Raw genomic sequence first — 19,473 nt, 5'->3', positions numbered from 1 at the left:
TTGAGGGGGCAGTTTTAAATTCTCAGTGTCAGTTGGTGGCCTGGTCATATGGCTCAGTGGTACAGTACATGCAGACTGCATGAGGCCCCAGCATCACACAAGATGGATGGGGGGAGATGCTGAAAGAGTGTTCTAATTTTAAACACTATGTGATCTTGGACCTTGGGCCTGTCTCTGCCTTCCTCCCTGTCGGGGAAGTTCCTCAGGAGTAACTCTCGAGGCTCGGGGTCTGCACATACTTACACATACCTGCACACACATACATTACGTCACCAAGCAGTAGCTGCTCTAAGTGTGGAACTGACGCTTCTTGCTTCTCTCTGCCTTTTCTCTGTTCTCCATCCATTCATCAAATGCTACTTTCCCATGCAGGAGATCCTTCGCCACTGAAGGCAGAGATAGCGTTCCCAGGTGGTCTTCTTTTAGCTCAGAAAATGCCCATCCTCCACTCTGGTTCACTTAGAACCGGGTTCTCTCTGGTTATGGACAAGAGTTTGTTGACTTAAGTAATTAGGATAGGGGACGTAAAAAGCCATCCGAGGCCTGGAGAGATGGTTCAGCCATAAAAAGATAAGGCTCCCAACCAAAATATAAAAAGACACCAGAGCTACACCAGTTTATAGTCTACCATCACCTGGCTTTTGCTCAACAACTCTTGCCTTCTTCATAGCATACAATCAGGTCAAAGCTGGAAGCACTGGCCTAGGAGTAAAGATAGTCAGGCTCTTTAATTATTAATACCAATAGAGCAGGACAGTAATCTTACACACACACACACACACACACACACACACACACACACTAGAAATCATGCAAATTTTACCATCTGACCACCACAGAACTAAGTTAGAACTCAATAACACATATATTTGGAAAACACCCAACTATTTGAAAATTTAACATAATTTTGAATAACTTATAAATAAAAGAAATTCATGGGGTTGAGGAGATAGCCCGGAAGGTAAAGGGCATGCTTCATAAGCATGAGGACCTGAGTTCTCTCCCAGCACCCATGTAAGTCTGGCACAGTGGCCCTCTCCTGAGATGTCTGCTGGTGAGGCGGAGACTGGCGGTTCCTGGAGTTTGCTCACCAGTAGTTAGTTGAATAGACAAGGTCAGGTTCAGTGAGACACCCTGTCTCAAAAAAATATGGAGTAAAGGATAAAGGAAGACACCGATGTCCTGCTCTGGCCTCTACATGTGCCTGCTTGTGCACCTGCACCCACACACTCCATACATACATACACACCACACACATGTGCAAGAAAAGAGCAATTTCAAGCATGAGACAATGACCAATATCTTACACTGTATTGTTAAGCAAACAAGGAAACATCATGAACAACTTTCAACCAATAAATTAGATAGCCTAGATGAAATGGAAAGATTTCTTGAAAGATATTATTAAAGTTCTCTTTCTCAAGAAAGAAAAGAAATGTCTGAGGTCCTACATCCATTAAAGAGATTGACTGGTAGCTTAGAACACCCTCAATAAAGGCCAGGCCTCCATTGCTTCTGGTGTTGAGTTCTACTAAGTGTCTATGCATGAAATAATACCAGTTCTGCACACTAACTGTTTCAGAAAATCATGGTCAAGTAAGTATTACCTAGGTGTGTAAGATTGGTTGGACAGTTTGAAATCATTGTGTTATACCATAGTGATCAGGACAGTTTGAAATCATTGTGTTATACCATAGTGATCAGGACAGTTTGAAATCATTGTGTTATACCATAGCAATCAGGACAGTTTGAAATCATTGTGTTATACCATAGCGATCAGGACAGTTTGAAATCATTGTGTTATACCATAGCGATCAGGACAGTTTGAAATCATTGTGTTATACCATAGCGATCAGGACAGTTTGAAATCATTGTGTTATACCATAGCGATCAGGACAGTTTGAAATCATTGTGTTATACCATAGCGATCAGGACAGTTTGAAATCATTGTGTTATACCATAGCGATCAGGACAGTTTGAAATCATTGTGTTATACCATAGCGATCAGGACAGTTTGAAATCATTGTGTTATACCATAGCGATCAGGACAGTTTGAAATCATTGTGTTATACCATAGCGATCAGGACAGTTTGAAATCATTGTGTTATACCATAGTGATCAGGACAGTTTGAAATCATTGTGTTATACCATAGTGATCAGGACAGTTTGAAATCATTGTGTTATACCATAGTGATCAGGACAGTTTGAAATCATTGTGTTATACCATAGTGATCAGGACAGTTTGAAATCATTGTGTTATACCATAGTGATCAGGACAGTTTGAAATCATTGTGTTATACCATAGCGATCAGGACAGTTTGAAATCATTGTGTTATACCATAGCGATCAGGACAGTTTGAAATCATTGTGTTATACCATAGCGATCAGGACAGTTTGAAATCATTGTGTTATACCATAGCGATCAGGACAGTTTGAAATCATTGTGTTATACCATAGTGATCAGGACAGTTTGAAATCATTGTGTTATACCATAGTGATCAGGACAGTTTGAAATCATTGTGTTATACCATAGCGATCAGGACAGTTTGAAATCATTGTGTTATACCATAGCGATCAGGACAAAGGACGTGAACATCTGATATAGGTGGAAACGGCTGTTAACCAAAGTCACCCTCCTGTTGTGGCTAAAATAACCGAATAGAAAGAGCCTGGTTGAATACCCTTTTTATCCCAGCATTCAGGCGGCAGATGGGTAGATCTCTATGAGTTCAAGACTAGCCTGTCTACATAATGAGTTCCAGGTCAGCCAGAGGTATATGGTGAGACCCTGTCTCAAAAAAAAAAAAAAAAAAAAACAAACAGCAAAGTAGGAGTATCAGGGAGCTTCCTCAGCCTAGGGAATTAGCAGCTAAAGCTGTCCTCAGTGTGAAGAGGTCAAGTGCTTCCCTCCCTTTCCTCCCCCTCTGCCTTAGCCATGTGTCTCTGCCACAACACTCACTTGTTTACCAGAGTGGGCTATTTACGTGTATCAGAAGTTCTCACAGCAGGAACCTCAACTGCATCCCTGACAAGATGGGTGCAGAATTTGCTCACCACAGCAGCCCTGGGATCAGCCTCCATAGCCTTCTGTGCCTCTTCTCAGGAGGCTTTTTGTTGTTGCAGGACGCATCATACCCCAGAAACCTCTGTGAAATGTGTGGGTGAGGTAAATCACAGCTGTAGAAAACGGGTCTGCTCCCTGGCTTAAGAACTGGAACATCACCAGTCCATCTGGTGAGCCCTGGAGGGTGGTGCTCCAATCACGTCCTTCCTTTAGTACCCTGGTCACTGTGGTAATTACCACTACTCAAGTTCTGTTTAGTTGTGTTGAAACAGGGTCCCACTGTAGTTCCAGCTGACCTAGAATGCACTCTGTAGATCAGGCTGGCCTTGAATTTATCATAACCCTCCTGCCTAGGCCTCTCAGGTGCTGAATTATGGGTGTGTGCCCAGTTTTATTGCAAATTTTATATGAATGCTTTCTTTCATAGTTTCACAACATAGTTGTATGTCTAAGCAATAATCAACTTTGTCTGTTTTTAAGTGTTTCTTTAAATAGAATCCTGCTAAAGTGTATTCTTTTTTTTTTTTTTTTTTTTGGTTTTTTGAGACAGGGTTTCTCTGTGTAGCTTTGTGCCTTTCCTGGAACTCACTTTGGAGACCAGGCTGGCCTCGAACTCACAGAGATCCGCCTGGCTCTGCCTCCCGAGTGCTGGGATTAAAGGCGTGCGCCACCACTGCCCGGCTAAAGTGTATTCTTATTTGCTTTTTTTTTTTAATTCTTCAACCTTATGTGTTTGAGATAAACCCATCTTGTGTAAAGTTGGAGTTCCTTGGTTTTCACAGTGTGTAGAATTTCATACTAGATGAACAGTGTTCCGTTTCTACCCGTTACTGCTCGTGAACATTTGAGCCGTCTGCACTTGATGCTCTTTAGGAATGGTGCTGATGTGTGCATTCCTCAGATACCTGCTGGAGAACCTGCAGAGATCTCTATAGACATCACTAGAAGCGGATCTCTCACTGGGGCGGGGGGGGGGGGGTGGGGGGTGGGCTGTTTAAGGCTAGCCTGTAATGACGAGTCATTGTCCACAGTGACTGCCCCAGGGTGTGTGCTCAGGAGACTTCAGGGTGCCTTCCTTGCGTCAGGCCTCCCTGCTTAGCATTGTCAGTTGACTCTGCATTCATTTTTATTGTGTGACACTGGTGTGGCTGCTCACCTTTGTGTTTGCCGCTGTTGATGTTTCATTTGGTGTGAGATGCCCGTGTGCCTTCAGCTCAAGTCATTTCCGCCCATCTGATTGTTAGATCTGGTTGCTCCTTGATTGGAATCCTGGCTTTGTCCTAGATCTGATTGCTGTATATATGCAGAAGGTAAACGGCTCTCTGCCTCTAATCCATTGGTCTGTCTGTCTGTCCTGGGGCAGTAACAGTACCATCTTCATCACAAGTCTTGATGGTCTCCCCTTCTGTGCCCTAGACCTGGTGACGCTAGTCACTCCCTTTCTCTCCTTTGAAGATTTCAGGGGCTGGGGAGATGGCTAATGTGTAAAATACTCACTATGTAAGTTTGAGGAAATGAGTCCAGAGCCTCGACACACACATATAAAAGCCAGGCTACCCCCCTGTAACTCCGGTTCTGAGGGAAGGAGACAGCAGGGTCCCAGGAGCTTGCTGACCAGCCAGCTCCAGATCAGTAAGAGACCCTGTGGGCAGCAATGGAGGGCACTTGACGCTGAACTCTGGTCACCATGCATTCACACCCAGGTGAGCACACCTGCACATGCATGTGAACATGCGAACCCACACACAAGATTTCACATAGTGATTGATGGTCTAATTCCTAGACCAGGTTTTCTTTCCTATGTGAATTTAATTATATCTGTATGCTTCCTCTTCAAAGACCAAACAGAATGTTTTCTTTGATGCAGTGATTTAGCCTTTTGACATGAGTTACCCACTTATCATTATTTGGAAAATGTAGATCAACATAAAACATTTAACTACTGCTTTTTTTACTCTTTGTTTTCATTTTGTCCCTGCAAATAGGGTCAAAGCCTCACAATTTTACAAATACACTCTGTGTTTCTACACAAGGAAAAAGATCTGATTTTCCTAAGACTTGTTCTCGCTGCAAGGCCCGATCATATCATGCAGCCACCGTAAGGGTGCGCGCTGTTGTGGCTGCCTGGCACTTCCTGCCGCACAGGAGTGGTTTTCCTGTCTTGCTGAAACTCGTTTTCATGTTTGTCAATTTCCCTTGCAGCTGCTGCCTGTGAGTTTTTGGACATTGTGGAGCTGCTGCTCCAGTCTGGCGCTGACCCCACTCTCCGAGACCAAGACGGCTGTCTGCCAGAAGAGGTGACGGGCTGTAAGGCAGTTTCTCTGGTGCTGCAGCGGCACAGAGCTGGCAAAGCTTGATCCAGAGACTGGAAAAGCACAGTCTGGTGGGACAGGACTTGAGGATGAAAGAAACTGCAAAAACGATCCTTCCTTACCACCCGTCTTTGGTATGCATTGGCTAATAAAATCAGTTCTGAGGAACTGGGGTTCTGACGTCTCAGCAATTCATTCTCCATGCATACATTCTGGGGGAGTACAGTTTTGGTGATGAACATGTGTACTGTGCATAATATAATCCAATTCTGCCGAGCACGCTTTGAAATTTATCACTGCTCTAGAGGGTGGGGAGAGGAGCAGACAGGTCATATTTCACAATATTAAACATGGCTGCACTCGCTCGCGCGCGCGCTCTCTCTCTCTCTCGCTCTCTCTCTCTCTCTCTCTCTCTCTCTCTCTCTCTCTCTCTCTATTGATCTATCTAATCCATCTATCCATCTCTATCTCTCTTTCTCAGTACAGAAGCAAAATGTGCCAATCAGCACAGGACTACACTGACAGTTAGGGAAGTCGTGAAATCCCGGCCCGGTAAAGAGCAAATGGTCCTGTAGCGTTCCACAGCTGATCTGAATAGGTGGTTAAAATGGCTCTCTGTTAAGACAGACTTGAAAACATACTATAAGGAGAGGAGGGGTGTTAAGAAAGGAAAGCGAGAGAGGGAGAGGACAGAATTCTGTCACCTGGGTCTGTGGAAGTCAGTTCAACAGTCAGTGAAAACTCAGGACCCTTAGCATTTCAGCGCAGTACTCAGCAACCTCACTTGAGGATTGAGACATAGGTTCTGGAGAACATCTGTTAGATCAGGATTCCTTAAACACAAAGCGGGAAAAGAATTTCCCTAAGGACCCTAAGTTAGCTATAAGGACCTTTGCAGCAGTATTCGAAAAAAAAACCAACTCGGGCCTGCCCTGGCACCTGCTGGGCTGTCTGCTTGCCCTGTGTGCTCCTGTTGGAGTTGTTTCTGGTGCTGGGGGAACACTGTTTTGTTTTAGAAGCATAGTAAGTAGGCAGGTGTGCCACTTATTTTATTTTAAAGATACAATTGTACCAACTCTGAGCCTGACTCCCTGGTTTTTCCCTTTTAAATCTTAAGAACTTCACCTAGGGAATTCCTTGACGTTCTTATTATATAAGAAAGAGAAATGAAGGAAGAAATTAGCTGCAATGCAAACGTAGCCATTAAAAGATGATTTTCTAACAGGTGTGACTGTCACACTAGCACACCTTGCTTGGTGGAGGCCTGTAGCAGTGCGTACTGTTTTTGTTAGCTTGAGCTAGCCTATCCTGGAGCAAACCCCTCCACAGCATCTGGCATATGAGTACTGCTTGTTTTATGATTTTTATACCTCGGTACATTCTGAGATGCAAAAGCAAGCCATTCACCAAGGCTAATCATTTTTTGAAATGATTTTGTAACTACCTGTGGGAAATGGCCTTGGTGCACACTGGGAAGTTAGTGTAATCCTCTGTTCTGTCACTGCAGCCCTGGCTGTGCTGTGGTCTGCCTTAACCCAAGTCTTTTGTGTCCACGTTCATCAAATGAATCTTCTAAAAAAAAAAAAAGCTGGCCATGGTTGCGTACACCTTTATTCCGAACACTTGGGAGACAGAGGCAGGCAGATCTCTGTGAATTCGAGGCCAGCCTGGTCTCCAAAGCAAGTTCTAGGAAAGGCACAAAGCTACACAGAGAAACCCTGTCTGAAAAAACAAAAAAATAAAAATTATACCTCGGTTACAGTAAAGTGGCCGAGGCACTGACACTATGTGCAGTGTTTAATTGGCATTATTTTGTCCCTTTTTCAGCATTAACAAGGCAAGTTATTCGTTCATCTAAACATTTTAGAGTACTTCTCTGAGCAAGAAACGATTCAGGAACTTCTTTTTCCATCTACTTTCCTTTTGCAGATAGAACTCAGTACTTAGACAGGTTTTTTATGGCTTGCTCTGCCACAATTAAAACTATATAGACTTTTTGAGCAAAAGATATAGATTGTGTTGCCTACTTTATTTTAAAGATTTTAAATCCAAGACTATGAGTAAAAACAGTTATCAGTGAGGCAGAGTGTGATGGTGCCCGTCATCCCAGTACTGGGGAGGCTGAGGGGGAGAGATTATAAGTTCAAAGCAAGCCTGAGTTACATGCAAGAACTTGTCTCAATAAATAAATTTAAAAAATGTGTGTATGAGGGGGATAATATCATATCAGTTTAATAGTTTCAAGTATGGTGAATTCTAAAATTAATTTCCAAAACTTCTATTCTTCTGTTCCCAACATCTGAATTTCCAAAAGCCTTACTATCACACAGTATTCTATGGATCATTTTCCTGAATCTTCTATAGAAGATTTCATCCATAAATGTCAGCGAACACTGAGTCATGGTTTATTTTCATTCCCTTTAAATTATTGAATTATTATGCTCGCCTGTCACACACCGGTCAGATCCTGAGTTCATTACCAAAGGCTGCAGTTCATCAGCGAAGAACAGTGCCCTGAAGCAGCCAGCCAGCCGACTTCCCTGATGCATAGGGCCTGTGCTTTTCACATACTCCAGCAGGCTCAGGCAGTAATGCCGTAGCTTCATGCTAGTCATGTGTAAGGCAACTGCTTATTAGAACATGCCATAGGAAGTCTTCACCCAGGAGAGTCATTTCTGCTCAGACCTCAGCAATGTCCAGCTCTTTTTGGTTTTTGGCTTTTTGGGGGGTTTTTTTTGTTTGTTTTTTGTTTTTCAAGACAGTGTTTCTCTGTGTAGTTTTTGGTGCCTGTCCTAGAACTCCCTCTGTAGACCAGGCTGGCCTCCAACTCACAGAGATCTGCCTGGCTCTGCCTCCCAAGTGCTGGGATTAAAGGCATGTGCCACTGCCGCCTGGTGAAAATGTCCAGCTCTTTTTGTTTTTAATGTTTACTAATTAGGATTTTTTTACCTCATCCTTGCTTTCCGCTCTCCAATTTGATATTTCTAATGCATATGAGCATTTTAAAAATGGTTACTAAAAGCTGGGTGGCAGGACTCATAAAGTGGTTGTGATGAGACACACTTGTTACAGCACCACCTTTGGTATCTAGACGGTACGTACCACCTTCCTATTCTGCTTTCTCAGGTCTCTATTTCTTGGACTGTCATCCAGAATGCCTCCTCCATAGTGTGCCTATGTGTGAACGCGTGCTTACCTTCTTTCTTTATGTTGCTTTTTTTTGGCTTTGTATTTAAAATTTATTCATGGTTATCATTTACTTTGTCCTCTATCGACTGATCTAAAAGGCCCCAATTGCCTTTACAGTAGTCTCGGTGTGGTCATGGTAGTTTTGGTGCACACTGGTGAAAAATGAGAAATGCAAAGAAAACCAAGTCAACAAATATCAAAGAGAGGGCAAAGTGTCTGACTCAGTTAAGCTTCGGAACCCTGGCTGAGTCTGCATGTGTAAATCATAGCAGACACTGAAGGCAGGGCCTTGGGCGGGCTAGGCAAGCACTCTGCCCTAACACCCAGGCCTTGCCCAAGCCCTGCCTTCTAGTTGGTAGCTCTTAAATGTGAGCGGGTTTCAGGTGACTTGGAAAAGCTGGAACCTCCTGGCTTGGGACAGTGCTGTGCTGGGAACGGAATTTTGAGGGCTTTACACTCTCCTAAAGCCCGTCCATTGTCGCCGTTCGGTCTCTCAGAGATACAGTTTCTGGTTCCTGTCACAGACGAGAACCTTTGGTTAGCTGCCAGTTTTCTTTGTTTTAAGTGCTTCTACTGTGTGGTCTACGTGGTGTTGCTATGCCTCTTAGAAAAACTGGACAGGAGGGGTTGGTGGCAGCGATGGTGGCGTGGGTGCCCAAGCCACACAGCCAGGACCTTGTCTTTGCTCAGGCTTTTCACCAGGCTAGATGTCTGATTTTGTTTTTCTTTTTAAATCATTGACCAAGAATCCAACTAGAATACATATTAATATACATATCCACACTAACTACCACATTAGGAGTCTTTCATGAGACATTAGCTAAGAAGTTGAGCTAAATTATTTGGCCTCAGATTGAGAAATGAGCCCATCCACTGAATTGTGTGTGTGTAGTGAGATTTTTTTTTTTTTGCATGTCTATTTAATTTCATTTTGCTTTTCAGAATGATTTCATAGGCATTGTTTAACCTGTCATCACTGCACAGTAGCTTTGTAAAGCAGACTTTGTTAGTAGGACAGTGTGAGGAAAAATGAAAGACGCAGGCTGGTTAATAGAGCCACTGCTGAGGACACATCTACTGAATCCCATTTGCTCTTGTTAGACCTCAAAGCAGCTTGAAGTTTTCAGGCTTTTCATTCAACCTGCAGGTATTTCTTGGACTTACTGACAGTCTAACCCAGTGACCCTAGGTTTTCTGTCAGCATGGGTGTTAAGAATTAACACGTCTCGGGATTCTGTCCAAGATGTCTAGAAAAGTCTCCTAGAACATCGTGGCTTACCATCAGGAACTGACTAAATTGTTAACAATCTCTAATATTGAAGAGCAGGAGTCAGCCAGCTGGTCACATGCTGCTGCCCCTATGCTTGCCGGGTACAAGGAGAACAGCCTGAGCATAATCTCTGGAATTCTGTCTTGTTTTAATGTTTCAGCGGTTTTCAGTTAAAAGGTTCCCATGATCCAGTGACCCCACCTGTTAAATAAGAATTTCATAGCTTCCTGCCAGGTTTAACTACTTAGCTATAGGTTATTATTCTGTGTGAAGTACATCATCTCCAAGATTAATGAATAAGATATGTGACAGGCAGAGCTAGCTTGTAGAAAAGGTTTCATGTCGAAGAAAATACATGCTCAATTGGACATGAAGACTTTTAAATGTTTATTCTTTTCAAGTTGAAACACAAAGGATATTATCAAACTTTGAGTCCCTAAAAAAATCATTTTACAAACGTTAACACTAAATAAGTGTGTACCTACGAGATTCGATTTCATAATGAAAATACATTAACTTTACATATTTATTAAGTGATTTGGGCCAAATGTTTTCATAGTAATTAAAGTACTAGATCTAGTCTAAGAGGCCAAATTTTCACATTAATATTTCCAGAGTTGGATGTCTTATAGACAGTGGTGGGTATGGCTCCTGTATGGTTTGAATCTGAAATATGGCCCTGTAGACTCAGTGTTTAACACCTCATCCCGACTGGGAGTCTGTGAAACATTGTGGACTTGGGGCTTCCCTGGCAGACATAGGGTAGTAAGGGCAGGCCTTGAGAGTCATAGCCTGCCCAATGTCTGTTTTCTCCACCTCTGAGCTGTGGAGTCCCAGCCCACACTCCTGCTCAGGCCTCCCCACCAAGGTGGACATGTCCTCCCACTGTGGGGATTCCCCACAGCCGTGGAGCAGCACCACAAATGACTCATAGAATCCAGTTGTCTCTATTTAAGTGAGGTGTAAACTAACACATCTTACCATCAGTGGTACCAGCCTCAGTGTACTAACCAGTTTCCTTTTATGCAGGATTTATTCTTGGGAACTTAATTTCACCTAAGAATAGTTGTAAAGATAAAAATAATTGCCATTTTCTCTAGTCTACAAAGTAAGGAAATTGAAACTCGGAACTGAGATTGTCCAAGGTCATAAGCTAGGACAGTAAAAGGCCCATTTTAACATAAGCTTCATGATATATACATTATACATGAGTCTTATTTCTTTGAAATCTCAGGGAATTCCCAAGTCCTTTAATATCAGATCCAAAAGTTCTTTTTCTATCATGTTTTCAGGATAAACAAAACAGCCACCTTCAAAAGTTGCATTATCGGGTATCTTAGTAGATATTGTATCTATCTACTGGGCTCTCTGTTAGAACACAAATTCCTTAATTCAGTCTTGTAGTCATGTCACTTCAAAAGTATGGTGACACTATTGAGCTTTGCCTTGAACAGGCATCTGTCTGTGTTTCTATAGCCAGTCACAATTCTTCACCAGAGAGTTTTTGGTTCAAAGCATGGAGATTATCAGACTCATAGGCTCCGTCACTTCTTATACTTACCATTTAGCGTGTATCATACACCAAGTATGATCAGTTTTTCAGACATGCAGTAATTGGCATTCCACTGAAAGTAGAACAGGAAAAGCTGTGTAGCCTCATCTGTAACCAGAGCCCTGAGATACTCTGGGTATGGAGTTCCCTCAGGAGCAGAATGCAAGTCAGCATGGTGTGAGTCATTCACTTGTATGCATGAATTCTTCACACTTTCCTTTGCTGTGTTTTGTTACAGTCACAGAGTCAAGTTATTAGTTGACATTTTTAGGGTGCATGTGCTGGATCATTTAAAGGTAGTATTCCTTCATCCACCAGTGTCTAGCTTCCTGGCCCTAAAAACCAGAGCAGGGTGTTCACAGCCACACACACACACACACACACACACACACACACACACACACACACACTGCTTTGTATGTGGGGCCAAATTGTCCTGGCTCTTTTTTTTGACTCATCTTATAAGGAATGAGTGAGTCAGCAGTTAAAGTTTAAAAGCAGCTAGAAACTGTGGTGGTGGAACACCCGTGTCTCACACTTGAAATGCTGATGCAAGATGTCCGAGTCCAGACTGGGCAATGTAACAAGATCCGTCTCAATAAAACCAACCAACTGAACAACCAAAAAAGATAAAACCAGGAAAAGCTGTCCCACAATGTGCATATGCCTCCCAGGAACCCTAGGCATTCGGTGGGAGTCTCTCTCTTAGGTGGGGAATGACTGTTTGACCCTGAATGCTGTGGCTGAACCTGCGGGTCCGTGGAGACAGTCACGTTCAGTGAGCTGCCTTGTGTGGCAGCGTTGGTCATCAACTCCACTGCAGCCAGGATTTATTTTTTTTTCTCCCAGTTGAGTGGCGATCCTGGTTTCTATTTTAATATTTAGCAGGTAAGTTCATTTGATGGACACTTTGTGTAATAAAAAGCTCTTTCAAAGTACGTGCACACAGACGTACATGGGATAAAAAGTGGCACTCTGATGCTGTGGCTTTCACAGAGTACATTTGTGAAGCCCAAAGCTTAGTCCTGGATATGTTTATAGCACTTTAGCCCTGTTTGTGAGTTTGGAACCCTTCCAGAAAAAGAAGAGAAAGACATATATTATTGTTTATAATCTGCTTTATTCCGCCAAACCTTGACTGAACAGACTTGTGGATTGCTGTTTAAATCCCTCCGTGCCTTTAACTACCGATACAGAAAGTGGTTAATGCGCATTCTAAACGAAGCTTGGCATCCACTCCAGGAAATCACTTTAATTGAGGAGCATTAAATGTTAAAATGATTTTTTTAAAAAAGGAAAAAGCCAGCACACATATTGAGTATAAATGTCCTGGCCCACCAGTAATCGAGTTTCTTGGTTATCATAGGCCTCCAGCCTGGGTGAGCTTTAAGCCCTGCAGTTGACAGGTGTCGAAAATGTAACCTGAATTCCCCAGGTCGCTGTCTGCAGGCAGCCGCCTCTCAGCTGGCCGGTGAACAGGCAGCCTCAAGGACTCCACTTCAGAGACGAGGAGGGAGCTGTCAACTTTATGGATGTTTGTTTTTCTGCAATAATAAACTAGTCCCAGGTGACTAAAATATGAGATTTAACCCCAAAGTCCTTGCCTGGGCTTTCTATTGCTGTGGAAAAGCCATCTGTTAAAATCTATTTACCATTTTAATGGCTTAAAAAAAAAACTGCTTATTTCCAACTGGAAGGGTATGCCAAGACCACTTTTTTCAGTCTGTATTTTATCTTTTATAAAGCAGTCCTCCCCAACCCCCACCTTTCACAGATCCCCAAGCCCCTCCCAACCACAAGAGATGCTGGTCCAGATTTGGCTAGCAAAAGGAAGATAAATCTTTAATAATAATACCAATGACAGTGGTGGCTCAGCCAATCAATGCCCTTAACCAAGGCTACCAACCTGATTTTAATCCTTGGGACGGTGGAAGGAGAAAACCAACTTGTGTAAGTTGCCCTCTGACCTTTGACCCCTACATGTGCACTACAGCATGTGTGCAAACATACATACACATAAATAAATGTATTCTTAAAAGCTTTTAAATAATACATAAAGCCGGGGTGTGGTGGCACACACCTCTAATCCCAGCACTTGGGAGGCGGAGTCAGACAGATCTCTGCGAGTTCGAAGCCAACCTGGTCTATAGATCAAGTTCCAGGACATCCAGAGCTGTTACACAGAGAAACCCGGCCTCAAACAAAACCAAACAAGAAATAATAATACATAAAGTCCTTTGGCGACAGCTCAGCTTCACCGCCTCGTCAGCTCTGGCCACTCAACCTGTGTCAGTCTCCACTCGGAAGTCATTCTGACCTTAGATTCGATCCATGAGACGTGGTGGGGCATGCCTGTAACCCTACTACGTGGGAAGTAGAGACAGGCATTCAAAGGTCATCCTCAGTTACACAGTGAGTTCAAGGCCAGCCCGGGAGCCCCTGGTTCTTGACGTGCTGTTTTGAGGACAGTTTCCATCTGCCAGACACAGCCTGTGACTTGTTACATTTATAGAATAATGTATAGCTTGTGTGTATCTCAATTCAACCTTTGTGTCTGAGGAGAAGAGCAAAGGAAAAATCACTCTCGGGACAGGAGACCTTGAAGTCGCATTGGCAAAAAAACGTGAAGAAACAAATGCTTCGTTGGGAGCGCAGCTCTGCTTTCTCTGAAAGGATGTGCTGTGTCTTCCCAGGGCAGGTGCTGATCGCTTAAATGACCTTCCAGTTTGGACAGCTCGTTTGCAGGACTCCTTTTAGAAGGAAAACTTCATTTCCTCGTGATTGGGCCCATGGGACACGCGGTTTTTCCCTGTGGTTAAGCCCTAGCATTTCCTCTAGCAGCACTGTTCCCCACCACGACAGCAGCGATCCAAATAATCCAAGCTGAGCATGCTCACTGCTCCGTGGGCAGCCTCGAGCCTCCCAGTGAAGAAAGGAACCGGGGACTCTGAATGATAAACCCTAAAGAAGTGTGGTAAAAGGGAGTGAGCAGTTTTCCCTTTAGTGTGTGAAGGACATTTTTTTTTTTTTTTTTTTTTTTTGGTTTTTCGAGACAGGGTTTCTCTGTGTAGCTTTGCGCCTTTCCTGGGACTCACTTGGTAGCCCAGGCTGGCCTCGAACTCACAGAGATCCGCCTGGCTCTGCCTCCCGAGTGCTGGGATTAAAGGCGTGCGCCACCACCGCCCGGCCGAAGGACATTTTGTATACGTGTGGAATTTGGGGGGTGGTTGTTGGTTTGAGACAGGATTTCATGTAGCCCAGGTTGGCCTTGAACTCACTGTGTAGCTGAGGATGACCCTGAACTCTACGTCCCAAGTACTAGTATTACAGACGTGCCCCACCACATCTCAAGAATCAAATCTGGGGGAGCACACTGGGGTACACTGAGGAGCGTCTCTCTTCTGATCTGTCCTCTAGTTCAGCAATTGGTTAGAACCCACAGCATGGCCTTGGATCTCTTTATCCTGTTTAATTTTAGCTCAGTAGAATCACAAGCCCGAAAGACGGCTAGCTAGGAAAGCAATGGACCGTGGTGGTTGGGCTTCTAATTGTTTTCCTCAGAGGGCCGTGTGTGTGTGTGTGTGTGTGTGTGTGTGTGTGTGTGTGTGTGTGTGTGTGTGTGTATGTGTGTGTGTACCTCTATCCATGTATATGGGTGGGTGCACATGCATGTTTGTGCATGTGCAGGTAGAGGCCAGAGGTCAACCCCAGTGTTGCTCTTCAGGAACCACCTACTTGGTTCTGTTTTTAAAACAGGCAGGCTCCTTTACTAGAACCTGGGGCCTACAGATTAGACTAGGCGGATTGAACAGTGAGCCCCGGGGACCCACTGATCTCTGCCTCCCCAGTGCTGGGATTATAAGCATCCAACACCAAAGGCTTTCTGTGCCTTCCACGTGAGTTCTGGGGTTGAAGCAAGGCAAGCTCTTTACCAAGTGAGCCATCCCCCAAGCCCAGTGCGCCTTATTTAATGCTTTCTGGCCTGCGGTTCCTCGTCTGTAGTTTGTTTATTGATTTTCTGCATCAGCGTCTGTCTATGAAGTCCTGGCTGTCCTGGAGCTCCCTTTGTAGACCAGGAACTCACAGGGATCTACCTGCCTCTGCCTCCCAAGCGCTAGGATTAAAGGCGTGCGCCACTTTTTAAATTACGTATATATATGTGTAGTGGCAGGGGAGTGTGCTCCTGTCACGTGAGCGCTGGTGCCCGTGGAGACCGAAGGTGTTGGATTCCTCTGGTGCTCGAGTTACTTGCTGTTGTGAGCCACTTGATGCTGGTGCTGGGAACTGAACTCAGGTCCTCCCAAAGAGCAGTACATGCTTTTAACCACTGAGCCGTCTCTCCAGCCCCCACCCCTTCACTTTCCTTCTTAAGCAGCTGCCCTTTTGAAAAGTCGTGGTCCTGCCGGGCGGTGGTGGTGCACGCCTTTAATCCCAGCACTCGGGAGGCAGAGGCAGGCGGATCTCTGTGAGTTCGAGGCCAGCCTGGGCTACCAAGTGAGTTCCAGGAAAAGGCGCAAAGCTACACAGAGAGAAACCCTGTCTCGAAAAACCAAAAAAAAAAAAAAAAAAAAAAAAAAGAAAGAAAGAAAGAAAAGTCTTGGTCCGAAACAACATCACACTTCTCAGGAGCTGCTTCCCAGCGACAAAACCAGAATCGGGGCAGGAGGGACAACCTGGTCCTCTCTCCAATATTTCCAAAAGGCTGGCACTGCGGTGGGAGCTGTGGGCACTACGGCACAGGGTGAAAATGGCCCCACAGGTTCCAGCCTACTGTGCTGTACAAAAACTCGTAGGCTGGTGACAAAGGGCTGAGAATGGGAGACAAATGAGACTCTCCAAGATTGGTTTGCAGCATGCCCATCAGTCCCAACGGCAGTGCTTCAGGAATAGGTAAGTCACCAGCTGGCACACTGCAGAACCTTTGGTAGCAGGCTCTGCTTTCCATAAGAACCGCCCAAGGGACTGACTGGGCTAGCTGAGAGGGGGAAGGAAAAAAAAATAACCTTCGTCCAGTTGATGCCTTTATCTTTTCTAGCTTTCTTTGATACATAACCCAGCAAGGTCTTTTGCCATTGTTGGCCTAATGAAATAGCAACCACAGGTGATGAGTTTGGCAAAGGGCATGAATCTCCTTGATAGCAGACATCAGGGCACAGAGTGTGCCTAAGACTTTGATCCCGTCACAGCATCCCAATGGCAGCATTAGAGACCGCAGACCCTGAGTCCAGCCTCCTAGCCTGGGCTTTGAACAAGTCGTTGACTGTCATGCTTTAAACAAAAGGTGTGTATCCAGGAAAGAGGAGAGGCGTACACAAAGCATGACCGGGGGGGGGGGGGGGGGGGGGGGGGGGAGCGGTGTTATATTTGGGAACATGCAGCTCCGGGTATTCCGGGATGGCCAGCAGCTACACATGGGACAGGCGAGTGTTCTCTGCCCACTCTCCCTGGCCAGGCTTTACTAGCACTGGCTGACGGACTGTGTCTGCAATGGGAGGAACTCTTAGATCCGCATTGTCCTGATCCTGCAGCCACCAGCCACAGTGAACCGTGACAAGAGTGGGAACTTTCAGTTTTATTTCATATCAATCCGTTCACATTTAAATAGCTCATGTGCTACCATCTAGGACAAGCAGATGTCTGGGTCATCTCTTCAACCGGACAGAACGAATGACTAGGGGAAGGCAATGCCCTAGATTTTCTGGTGTGAGAGCCCAACTCTGAAGGAATACCGTGACTTCAGTGTCTTGAGGGCTCTTGGTGTTTGTTTTGAAAGATTCATTGTATTTTTAATTACATGTCTATGTGTAGATATGTGCACATGAGTGCTGGTACCTACAGAGTTCAGGAGAGGGTATCGGTGTTCCCCCTCCCCGCCCCCAGCCTGGAGTGCCAGGTGGTTGTGAGCCACTCAGTATGGGTGCTAGGAACCAAATTCTGTAAGAGCAGCAAGCACGCTCAACTGTTGAACCATCTCTCCAGCCCCTTGGTTGGTTGGTTGGTTGGTTGGTTTTTTTCATTGAGAAGGTCTATTGCCCTCTTCATTCTGACTAAACTTCACACTAACATGTCCCCTGCAGAGAAAAAAAGAAAAATAAAAACCCTATATGGAAATTTCCCTAGAAAACAGTTGTCTAAGAGCCTGGATCACTCTGGTGAGGGTTTCTGCTCTCCCTCCTGTCTTCCCTCACCCAAATATAAACATTGCAGATGCTTTGTACAGGAGAGCTTGTAAGTGTGAAAGACTATAAAAATATAGCACGAACAGTCATTACAAATTATGTGGTCAATAGACTTTTTTTTCCTTACCTGTTTCCAAAATCGAGGGGCAGAGGATTGTGCCCCCCAGGAAATTGCTATTTGAAAAACCCAAGGGGATTGGGGTGATGGCTCCGTGAAGCGCCTGCTGTACAATCATGAGGACCTGAGTCCTCATCCCCAGCATCTGCTGTAAAGCTGACCTGGCCTCACGCTGGCCGGCTCGGAGACCGGAGGATCCCTGGGGCTTGGCAGCCGGCCAGCCTGGCATTTCATACTATTTCACGGCTGTGAGTGAATTCAGAGTTATGTTTTGGGTTTCCTTGTGGTGATGACAGGCTTTTTGTGCTGCCTGTGTCAAGAAAGAAAATCTCCAGAGGACCAAGTAAAAAGCAAGGCACGTCAGCTTCTAAAGAATGTCCACCTTTATTTTACAGTTTTACCGTTCACATCTCATGCCAGCAACACAGGAGGCATATACAAGCAAACGCGCCGTCTCTGCTCCCAAAGTCACGTGGCAATAAATTAGGAGGGGTGGGCGCTTTTTTCTTCTTCTTCTTCTTTTCCCAGGAAAATGCAACTTCCTCTCTTTTGAACTGTACAAAATTTACACTGTGAAGGATGGGGCAGGAATCCAAAGCCTAGGAGATCTGGGGCTTTGCGGTCTGAGCGTGAGCTCAGAGTGGCATTCGGAGGGAGTCCTGCGGGCCAGAACCTGCTGGTTAGGCCGAATACAGCCCTCACACGGGAAAGTCCGGTGTGAGCCCTGCCTGTAGGCAGCGGCTGGCGGCGACAGGTGGGAGTGGAGGTGGCCTTGCTCTGCCCACCTGCGCTCTGCCTCACTAAGCAAAGGAACGCTTGGCCCCCCTCCCAAACCTGCAGCTCCTCACCAGGGCTAGCAGCGTGAATCTGTGCTTTTAGTGTGGTTCTACCAAGCAGAGTGGGGATGGGATGGCTTTGCTGAGCTCTCTCTTTTTGGCTCCAGTCACTGTTAGAGCAGTTGGGGCAACTACTGCAAAAAAAAAAAAAAAAGGGGGGGGGGGGCCCTTGACCAGTCCAAGAAAGAGAGAGTCAGTGCTGTGCTTCTGTTTAGCTTTCAGCGTGCCCAGAGCCCTTCAGCAGCAGGCAATAAAACAAAACTCATTTCCGCTTAATTGAATTTTTCTTCATCTCACCGTTTCCAATTTTTAAAGTGCACCGTTTAAAAATGAGTCTCCAGACCCTGCTGGCTGAGGAGGTATGGTCATCATTCCCATGGTCAGAGCTAAGGTGTCAGTAGTAGGATGTGGGAGGGGCTCCGTGAGGATGCAGGAGGGTGGGCTGTCACACAACCCATGGTTCACAAGCCTTGAACCCTTCCTGCCAAGAGGCCCCTCGGTCACCAGGTGGGACTTTCAGATGTGGGCTTGGCTTTTGTTCGACAGATTATTTTACACGTCCTTAATGATGCGCTAACAGCCCTCAATTATCTTACTAGATTTTATGTTTTATAACGGCACAAGATAACTTTCAGGCCACTGCCCAGTGCTTTCCCTGGGTCTTAATTTTGTTCTTTCCCCGTGGTTTCATTGTATTAATTTTTGGGAACAATTTTCTCAATATGGTCGATGGTGTTCGCCTTACATTGTAACTAGTAGAAGTAGTGAGACCCGTGTTCTCTCAGACATATGCATGAGAGAAACATGTCTACATCCACAGTCCTTCACCAAGAGGTTCTGCCCAGCTGGCCAGCAGGCCTTGGGTTTGATGTTTCCTCCAGAACTTTATCACTTTCTCACAAATACAGATGTCTCCAGAGTCCCTCTGTTTCCATCCTTGCTTATGCCAATTG

General features: G+C 45.0%; 1 protein-coding gene across 1 annotated transcript in view; it reads left to right on the top strand.

Annotated features, from left to right (window-relative positions):
- Nucleotides 1–5,549, top strand: part of Acbd6 (acyl-CoA binding domain containing 6) — a 144,631-nt gene extending 139,082 nt beyond the window's left edge. Inside the window, exon 8 of the mRNA XM_059280606.1 lies at nucleotides 5,267–5,549. Within this exon, the coding sequence (XP_059136589.1) occupies nucleotides 5,267–5,421 (155 nt within the window). The 3' untranslated portion in view covers nucleotides 5,422–5,549. The remainder of the gene's footprint in view (nucleotides 1–5,266) is intronic.
- Nucleotides 5,550–19,473: the final 13,924 nt, after the last annotated feature.

Source organism: Peromyscus eremicus, chromosome 15 (assembly GCF_949786415.1).
Source record: "Peromyscus eremicus chromosome 15, PerEre_H2_v1, whole genome shotgun sequence".
NCBI classification, from domain to species: domain Eukaryota; kingdom Metazoa; phylum Chordata; class Mammalia; order Rodentia; family Cricetidae; genus Peromyscus; species Peromyscus eremicus.
This window is presented reverse-complemented; position numbering and strand designations above follow the sequence as displayed.